The sequence below is a fragment of the Mizuhopecten yessoensis genome, unplaced genomic scaffold (genome assembly GCF_002113885.1).
Source record: "Mizuhopecten yessoensis strain PY_sf001 unplaced genomic scaffold, ASM211388v2 scaffold7635, whole genome shotgun sequence".
NCBI lineage: Eukaryota > Metazoa > Mollusca > Bivalvia > Pectinida > Pectinidae > Mizuhopecten > Mizuhopecten yessoensis.
The window spans coordinates 278,570-289,085 of NW_018407146.1; the positions used below are offsets into that span (position 1 = coordinate 278,570).

The 10,516-nt window shown below is 36.5% G+C and overlaps 1 protein-coding gene across 1 annotated transcript in view; it reads left to right on the forward strand.

Moving 5' to 3' along the window:
• Nucleotides 1-3,296: 3,296 nt before the first annotated feature.
• Nucleotides 3,297-10,516, forward strand: part of LOC110454017 (beta-galactosidase-like) — a 16,298-nt gene continuing 9,078 nt past the window's right edge. The window contains exons 1-9 of the mRNA XM_021503324.1: nt 3,297-3,392; nt 4,746-4,912; nt 5,244-5,394; nt 6,367-6,430; nt 7,251-7,529; nt 7,996-8,051; nt 8,874-8,995; nt 9,189-9,229; nt 9,526-9,641. Of these exons, the coding sequence (XP_021358999.1) occupies nt 3,315-3,392; nt 4,746-4,912; nt 5,244-5,394; nt 6,367-6,430; nt 7,251-7,529; nt 7,996-8,051; nt 8,874-8,995; nt 9,189-9,229; nt 9,526-9,641 (1,074 nt within the window). The 5' untranslated portion in view covers nt 3,297-3,314. The remainder of the gene's footprint in view (nt 3,393-4,745; nt 4,913-5,243; nt 5,395-6,366; nt 6,431-7,250; nt 7,530-7,995; nt 8,052-8,873; nt 8,996-9,188; nt 9,230-9,525; nt 9,642-10,516) is intronic.

Below are 10,516 nucleotides of genomic sequence, written 5' to 3' on the forward strand. Positions count from 1 at the left end.
TCACCTGCTGTCACACATTGTCTAGTCATAATAAAATACATGTCACCTGCTGTGACACAGTATGTGGCAATGATACAATACATGTCATCTGCTGTGACACCGTATGTGCCATGATACAATACATGTCATCTGCTGTGACACCGTATGTGGCCATGATACAGTACATGTCATCTGCTGTGACACCGTATGTTGCCATGATACAATAAATGTCACCTGCCTTGACTCATTATCTAGTCCTTATATAATACATGTCACTTTCTGTGATACATCGTCTAGTCATGGTATATTACATGTCACCTGCTTTGACATAATACAATACTTGTCACCTGCTGTGACACATTGTCTAGTCATAATACAATACTTGTTACCTGCTGTGATACACTATCTAGTCATAATACAATATATGTCACCTGTTGTGACACATAAACTAGTCATAATACAATACATGTCACATGCTGTGGTACACTATTTAGTCATAATACAATATATGTCACCTGCTGTGACACATAATCTAGTCATAATACAATACGTGTCACCTGCTGTGACACATTGTCTAGCCATGAAACAATATGTAATCTACCTTTGCACACTTTGTCTCTGTACCCATGTAAGTATCGAATTACCAGTTCCAGTTGTCATTCACATTGACTATTATACTTTCTTTAAAATATCTCATCCCATACAATTTTAAACATGACAGGACCAGAAAATGTCAATTACAACTTTTGGTCATCTTCTAGTGATAATTTATCTGTAACAAAATCATTAAAAATCTGCTCGGTGAAGCTTAAAAACGATATGACATTTCTCTCCTGGCTGTGGCCTAGCTGTGACCTTGAAGATGAAAGTACTATGAGAGTGGTACACAACACACTGTCTATATTCATGATAAATCCGTCAATATGTCCATGTAAAAAATGTGAACATTTCAAATTTTGTTTCCCGTCAAACTTTATAAAGACTTTATCTTTGAAACCCTCTTGTGACCTATGACCTTGATGGTAGGATGTAGATCTGGCACTGACACAATGTCTAATCTAGTACAAAACACCTATACTATGAAGTAACTTTTCGTTGAACAAAAGCAATTGCTCGGACAGGCATCAAATAGGTAGCTGGCCTATTACTGTGACCCTGACCTTTAGAGTATTGACCTTATTTAAACTGACATTTGAAACAACTGCCAGTTATCCCATATATTCATCCTTGAAGATATATTTACATTAGCTCTGCTTCCTTCCATTGCAATGCATTGAGAAGGCAAATGTTGTTATGAGACTGTATATACCAATATTTGCTATTGCAACGTCATCAATCTATATTGTGACGTCATCAATTTCTTTGTTGTCAAGACTTAATTTGCTGTTCAAAGAACTGTTCGAAAAAACTAAATAAAGCGTAACTGCTCTATCAAAATGTTAATATAAATAATGAATATTTTAGCAAATATATATTGTTATGATCCTATAACACACATTTCTATTTCTGTAAAACTTACATAAAGCATATTAATTGTGTCATCAATAGCAATGTATGTTATAGGATTATAACAAAAAAAATCATTGCTTTATTAGTTACAATAAAAAGTATCTTGTCGTTCGGAACTTATAATTGTCTAAGCAAAAAGATGGAACGGATGTCCGGACGGATACGACAATAGTTTACCCAGTTATACCCTGATTTAGCTAGCTAGCTTGTGTCTAGTACAGAACGTGTGCCATTAAATCTTAAATACTGCCTTTTAGTGTCTATAACTGTCGTGTAGAAAGTACCGCATTTATCATAGACAATCATTGACGCGATCACTGGTTTTCAATTTTACTTGTTCTATTTTACCTCGTTTATAAAATTGTATATTAATACTGATCTATAATATCAATATACGTCATCAACTAGGACAATGTATTGGTTGAGTGACCGTCCTCTGATCATGAACTGCAGGTCGGGGATCGAGAAAAGAATACACCTGCTGTTACCCACTGCATGTGTATCGTAAGAGGCGACTACTGGACTGGGAAACCCTGCAAAATTGACGAGGATTTGCTTTTGTGCCCCCAACTTGAGGACACAAAAGCGCCAAAAATAATCATATAGCATCCGTTGTAATATTTGGGATCTTTTTATTTCTGTCTCCTTCGAACAGTCTTTTAGTTCCTAGCGCCATAGTAATACCTCAGCTGGCCCAAGTGGGGTAGGCAATCGGTTCTGTACCCGTGCCGGAGCATACCAAAGTCCTTACAAACGGTACTTGTTATTCCCTGCTTAACGTTCAGCATTTAGGGTAATGGCAACAACTGGTTCATCCGTTGTCATTAAAATGTGACCGGGCGGAATGCTATGCTGGGTACCTACGGCATGGTATTTCAGTGATATATCACTTTAAAGTCGGCATCAGATCCGCGCTATCGAAAGGAGGCACACGTAGACACATGCACATATATACAATACACATGGAGGCACGTTCTCTTTTTCGCCTTGACAAAACGCAGTATGTGCCCCCAAAAAAGCAAGATAAAAAACCTTGCTAATTGTGGACAAACAATGCCGCTTCTTCGCGGTTTTTGTCTTATATAACATGACGGGATTTTGTGGCGATAGAGGATATTTAAGAGGCTGAACAACTTTTCCCCCTTGTGTTTTACCTAATTATGATTAAAAAAAAATATTGGTAAAAGTTATCTTGACCAACTTAAGTATACTATAAATAAACCAAACAGTTGACGACCAAAAGTTACATAGCATTTAAAGAATATATATTTATTCGTATGGGTAATGAATAAAAATCTGAATTTTTAAATAAGATTCCCCCTATTGGGTTTGAAAGGTGGGTTCTCCGGTTAGCTCCCACATTAATTTTGCGCGCTTCAATCCGTGTCGTCAATATTGATTATTATAAGTTGGGAAAGCTTAATTGTTCGTGATTGTTATAATGTTAATATCTTTTAATCAGACCGTAAAAAACAATTCTTAGTATGAAGTTACTGGCTTTCGTTGTTTTTTGGAAAATAGATATGGGATAGGCAAAGGTTTTCCGTTGACAGAATATCAATATTTTCATTTTAAATGTAGGGTGTTCAACTATGAGATTTGGACATGATATATATATAATACAAAAATATGTTGTAACAAAATTTGTCTTCGTAATTTTCTGTACACATTGATAAATTTTGGAATAACAGCGATAAAACTTAAACCGACAATCTAATGAAATAAAAGCATACTGCTGGGTTCTTTGGTTGTCTATCGAATCGAACGCGCCTTTTTTCTATTGGTCATGTGAGGCCGTCATGTGACGATCCCGAAATGTGTCCAAAATGGCGGCATTATTGAATGTGTTGGTCGTTACGTTGTGTTTTCCCAGTGTTATTTTCAGCTTCTCATCGATAGTTACGGTGCGTTTACCACATGGTGCAATGTCTACACGTAAAGCTTTGTTTCTCTATACTCTTATCAATTGACCTGTCGTATTGTAGTCCTATAACTCTATTTCCTCTTCTTCTTTATTTTACGGGGGCTCCATCAATGTTGATGTTTATGCCCTCGGGGGCATTAATTAATTAATACCCTCTTGAAAAGGCACAGAGGCGTGAGGTAACAGGTTGAGTACAACCCCCTAGCCCCAGTCACACCAACTGTAGTAAACAGCATAAATCCAGGGTACATAGCTTTAACTTTTAGATTATAGGCCTGATTTTTCTTTTACCCTGTTTTTAATTGGTGGCGTACTGTTATCGTCTTGAGCTACGCCGAGTCAAATACACTCAAGCTGAGTACGACTCGTATCAGGAAGAAGAAGCCCAACGTCCTCGACCACAGGGACACACATAGCCTGAGTGGTCCTGACACCAGACTTAGACATTTTGACAGATAGATGTCTGGTGTGGGGCCAGAGCACACTACTATATGAAAACATGGGGTTTTCCGAAACCGTTTAGTATCACTAAGTTTAGAGTACTCCAATAACATAAGTGGCTGCTGGTCGGCCTTTTTTCTATTGGATATGATTTTGCTGACTGCGACCGCCTGTCAAAAGTATCTCGCCGTGAGAAACATCTAACACTGTTGGAGTAAGTTTAGAGGTGCTGACAACAAAAATCTACACTATATATGATGCAACATATACATGTATACACTGTACCACATGTACACCTGATACAACCATCTGTCAAAATGTCTAAGTCTTGTGTCAGGGCCAGAGAAAACTTGGGCTAGGGCACACAATTTATTAGACAAAAGCCCAGGTACTCAATACTGGTTGAGAAATTGAGAGGTAATGGGGAGGAGATGCAATTATTTTTTGTGTGATTTTATATGATGAATAGAGTCAGACATATATATATCCAATGACAGATATAAAGTATTCAATGTTATTCATGATTGTGTGCCTTTGTACCTTTTCAAGAGGAAATAAAGTTAAAAAAGTGAATTATAACTTCAGCAGACCATTTATCAAGTGTTGATGGGTCTGAGCTGTTTACAGTCATTTCTGTTAAGATCATAAATTTTGAAATAATAAATAATTCTATGATGCATTAATATCTGTAACAGGAGAGAGAAAATAAATGTCCAGACCGGGCTTCAAACAAGGACCCTCCAAACTCTAAATGGACACTCACACAATTGAGCTTCCTTATCACCAGCAAATGACACAGTCTAGCTCCACTACACATTCATGTTTCAGAAAGAAATCATTTTAAGATTCAAGTAGTTTTAAAATGACATTTACAGTGGGTTTATTTTTGTAGGTTCCTACCAGGACTTTCACTGTAGATTATAAGAATAATACATTCCTGAAGGATGGGAAGCCGTTCCGCTATGTATCTGGGAGTATCCACTACAGTCGGGTACCTCAGGACTACTGGAAAGACAGACTCCTCAAGATGTATGCAGCAGGTTTGGATGCAATTCAGCTGTGAGTATTGATGGGATCAGTCAAAATTGGTGTATAACCTGTGTATTCTCTACATGTTTAATAGCATACTGATACTGTAAATCCTTGCATTTACGGTTTCTGTTAAGATCCTGACCAGTAACATTTGACAGTACATGTACACTTAAACTTAACCCTGACTCCAATTTGATTTACCCGGTAACAAGCTATTACATTTTCGAAAGCAGACATTTTGTGACATTATTTAACATCAAAAGAAATGGTACAAATTGAAGATAGAGCTTGATTGTCCATGGCTTGATGGAGGAACTGATATTTTCTATCTGAGAACAATGAAAATATATTTTTGTAGGTATATTCCATGGAATGTTCATCAGCCAACAGAGAACACATTTGACTTTGAGGGACAGAATGATGTGATGCGATTCATGTCCATGGCCAATGAGATTGGGTTGCTGGTTGTCGTGAGAGCTGGGCCATATATTGATGGAGAGTGGGAGTTTGTAGGTTTCATGTTTTCTATATGTTGCCATGATTTTATTTTGTAACTATACACATGTAGGAGATAGAACTGATTATGGTATGTTTAATATATTGCTTATTTTGCTTTTACTCAGTGCATCAGTTTACTAAAGGGTATTCCCTGCTTGTATGTATTTAAATAGCATATAGTCGCAATACAACCTAGACGCTTAAACTGTCTTTGTGTTCTGACAGTTCGCTTCATGTACCATAGGAAGACAGAAGACGCTTTTAAAAGTAGGATAAACTCATTCTTAGTCTAAAAACTTTACGATTTAAAGTTATTGTTATATCTTTCCTTTGGTAAGGAAACCAGTGCGAATCGCATTGATGAAACATTAAGTTTTTGCAAAATGTTTTTCCTAAGGAATGCTTTTTAATAAAATGATGTAATAATATCCAAGTTTTTTGGTTATATGAATTAAACATTACGGGAAGGAATAGAATATTAAAATAAAATCAATTATTCATATATTGTGTGACTGTATACGTAATAACTTATCTTGTAAATTTTTGTTTGGTTTTAAGGATATATTCAAACATTAAGTGAATGGAAGCTCAGGGAGTTTTTTTAGTATCCTCATCACCTATGACGAAACATAATTGAAGGGGTATTAGAACCTACTATAGATACAGTACCCATTGAATTAACATGCCCTCTACCCCCACCCTATACTACCTCCTTTCACCCCTACTTCAACTGTACTGTAAATTCTGGATGTGTATATATATTTTAATGTTGATCTCATGTAATTGCTGGAATAAGATATTCATAATAGTACTAATATTATATTTGCATATAAACCACTGTTATGTGTTCGTTACATATTTCAATATAGGTGTCGGTGCTGGATGTGGTTTTTTGACAGTAGGTCTATAGACAACATTATTAAATGGGATTAATGATAAAGTAAACAATTTCTTATATATATTTATGTAATTATATGCTTCAGGGAGGATTGCCGGCCTGGATTCTACAAAAGAATCCAAACACAGTTTTTAGGACAATGGACCCAAGTGAGTAGATTTCCTTGTACACCATTGTAGTACCATTTGCAACAAGTTTTCAGGGTCATTGTCTATATATAGAACACTTGATTACAAGATTATCTGTCTATAAAGAATGCCTGAATCCTAATGTCATTTGTCTGCAGAGGGCACCTGACACTCTAGGTCATCTGTCTAAAGCAGACCGTTTGTCCATAACAGTCACTTAACTCCAAATGTCATCTAAATTAACAGGACCCCTGATTACAAGGTCATTTGTTTGTAAGGGGCACATGATTTCCAATGTTATCTGTACACTGTGAAAGTACACAGGTATTTTAGCGGATTTCTAATTTTAGCACTTTTCACACTTTAAACATTGCGCTAAATTATGACTGCACTAATGGAAGTTTCTGTATATCGTTTTCTATTGCTTATACAATATAAAACCAAACCAAACTCAAAGTCATCTGCCTAAGACGGACCCCTGATTACAAGGTCCTATGATACTGGTTTGCAAAGCAATATCAATTTTATTTATCCTTTAGTCTCATAGAGGTATCTAAAATGCTCAAGTAGAGTTAATCTGATTGTCTCTTAGTATGATGTCGGCAACAGGAAAGCTATGATTCTCACTGTCACCGACTGTTAATAGCATACTGTTATCTGCTGCATTTTAATTAACTCATTCACCCTTAAATCTTCCAATTCAAAAGTTGAAATATTTTATCATGATATTTCAGGGGTGAATGAGTTAAAAGACAGAAGACAATAAACTAATATCAAGATATATGTATGAACATGTTGCCAAGCCTATGACTCTAGTTATCATCTTTCTTTTCATTGTCAGCATACATCCATTATGTGGACCTCTGGTTTGACAAGCTGCTCCCGATGCTCCGCCCCCTACTGTACAGTAACGGAGGCCCGGTGATCATGGTCCAGATAGAGAATGAGTACGGGAGTTACTATGCCTGTGACAGGAACTACACCTCTCATCTCCGTGACAAATTTGTTTTTCACCTACAAGATGAAGTCCTACTGTTTACGACTGATGGTACATTGGACTCGAACTTTAAATGTGGCCCTATACCAGGAATTTTTGCGACTACAGACTTTGGAGCCTTGTGTAAGTCTTGCCACCCCCACTTTTCAATGATACTGCTCAAAGTGTATAAGATACGTATACATACATACGTTCTCCTTACCAATGAGCTACTTGTCATTTTATTGTACAAGCTGACTTTAGTAAACTCTGTTAGTAAGTAGGCAACAATTACTCATTCATGTTTAATATTATAAATACATGTTCGTGTTAATTAATCACAAAATGTGTCAATAATTAAATCGAATATCTCACAAATGTTTTGTCAGGTACATTTACACTAGTGCAAGAAGTTGTTGTTTATTCCGTAAATTGAAGTAAAAGGTTGATTAGGTACTTCTCCAGTACAACAATTGGTCATAAAACCGAAGTGCTGTGCCACTTTTCATCCTTTTAACTTTGTTTTTAGATTTTGTCAATTTTTCATCAATTAATTGTTTGTTTGACGCCTCGCAATATGATACTGAATATTAATGTATTTATATTTTAGACAGCCCAGAAAGAGGATTTAGACCATTGCGAAAATATCAGCCCAATGGACCTTTGGTTTGTAATCATACTTTTTTTATTGAGATATTTATCACTTTTATATAAAAGTTCCAAGTTAAGAAATTTGTTAATTATTTGCAATGAAATGTTAGAAATGTTAACACTGGGGTAATCTGTTATTTTTTCTGAGGTGGAAAACTCTCTGACAAACAAATTACAGGGAAATGTGCAAAGCAGAGACAGCTGTAGCTATAACTCAAATAACAGTTATAATGTGTAACTAAGGATCCCCATACCACTGCCAAGAACTACAGCTATATGTATTGGAACATTTTTCCGAGTATGATTTATAACTTTGATAAATTATTTCTGAAAAGAAAACCATACCTTGCAGAACTTCTATTAAAAAATAATAAAGATGAATTGAAAAAAAATAACACCTGTGTTTGAAGTGTATACTGTTGTTCTGACCAACTCGGCTACATATGTTGTATATGAGCCTTGCACAGTTGTGCTACATTCATATTTACAATGAAGAATTACGGATGGGATGGGGGGTTACTGATTTTAAAAAAGTACATTGGAGTTTTTTGCCTGCAGTGAGCTAGACAGGGGCCATTTTCGTTTATTACATTTCAAATGGTTGGACCAGATTTCCTTGTGCTACACTCCATTCTGGGAGAGATTGGTGTAATGTCTTTGCTACTATAAGGTATTAAATCAAATTTCAAATATTCAAATATTTACAGGAAATTCAAATTCTCTAAAAGCATTGACCTGACTGTTGTAGTGATATGTATTATGATCATGACCAGTAAGAAATAAGAGTCGATCAGAAATGAGAGTCTGGTTGCATTTTTTAAACACTTGCTGTTTTAGGTGAACTCAGAGTTCTATACAGGTTGGCTTGACCACTGGGGCCACAAACATGAGACGGTCAATAAATTGATTGTGTCCGTGACGCTGGACCTTCTCCTGAAGTACGGAGCCAATGTCAACATGTGAGTTCTGATTTGTTTTCAATAGATTTCATGTCATGTAGGTAGACTTATACTGGGCTGTCACTGTTCTATCACAATTACATATTGTGTGTGTCGTGTTATACACTGTGTAACTGTAAAAGTGTAGAGTATTTAAAACACAAACAAGTTTATGTACATAATGAATTTACTTATGTTTTTTTTTCATTTACAGGTATATGTTTGAGGGTGGTACAAACTTTGGATACTGGAATGGTAAGTCACAGGTATATACATGTATGAGGCTGATACAGAAGGGTTGAATCAGTCAGAAAAAAATTGCCAGTGCATAATCTGTTTTTGTGGTATATTTCATACACTCTGTCACCTTGTGATTACCAAAGTTTGAATGTGAGTACCTCTTTGGATGAGGGATTGTACCATACTAAAATCAGGTCTGGTGCCCCACTAAATACAGGGTTATACAGGGTTATGGCCCTGACGACCTTCCCTGCCCACAAGCTACGATTACATGATCTGTATAGCTAAATGTCTGCCTTTCCATTACACAGGAGCAGATGACCTGCCCTACTTACCGGTTCCCACCAGTTATGATTATGATGCTCCACTCACAGAGGCAGGGGACATAACTGAGAAATACAAACTCATTTCTCATGTCATTTCTAAGGTAACAAAAGCTTGAAAAAAGTTTTAATGCTTGTATACAAAGCCTGTCATCACACTTCAGTTAGAGATTGATGATGGAGAATTTCATGTTATCTGTTATCTTCAAAATCACACTGTGTTTTAAGAAGAGTGTAAAGAAATACGAATTTGAATTATTGTTCTTCATGGATTTTAGAGCTAGAACATATTCTACTGTTGAATTATTCCAAGAAAAACGATTGTCAGGTATCATTTGTTAAATAAACACCCTGCTCTAATAATTGCCAATGTTTACACCTATACATATCTGGTATGTATTTCATATGTTTCTACAAGACATATTGTCGGAATGTGTGCATACATTTTTAGCCCACCATCATCTGATGGTGGGCTATTCAAATCACCCTGCGTCCGTGGTCCGTGGTCCGCCGTCCGTCGTCCGTAAACAATTCTTGTTATCAGTATTTCTCAAGAAGTACCAGAGGGATCTTTCTCAAATTTTATATGTAGGTTCCCCTTGGTCCTGAGCTGTGCAGGGCAACTTTTGAGACTGATCGGATAAACAACATGGCCGACAGGCAGCCATCTTGGATTTTGATAGTGAAAGTTTGTTATCACTATTTCTCGGGAAGTATCAGAGGGATCCTTCTCAAATTTTATATGTAGGTTCCCCTTGGTCCTTAGATGTGCAGGGCAACTTTTGAGACTGATCAGATAGACAGCATGGCCGACAGGCAGCCATCTTTGATTTTGATATTGAAAGTTTGTTATCGCTATTTCTCGGGAAGTATCAGAGGGATCTTTCTCAAATTTTATATGTAGGTTCCCCTTGGTCCTTAGCTGTGCAGGGCAACTTTTGAGACTGATCGGATAAACAACATGGCCGACAGGCAGCCA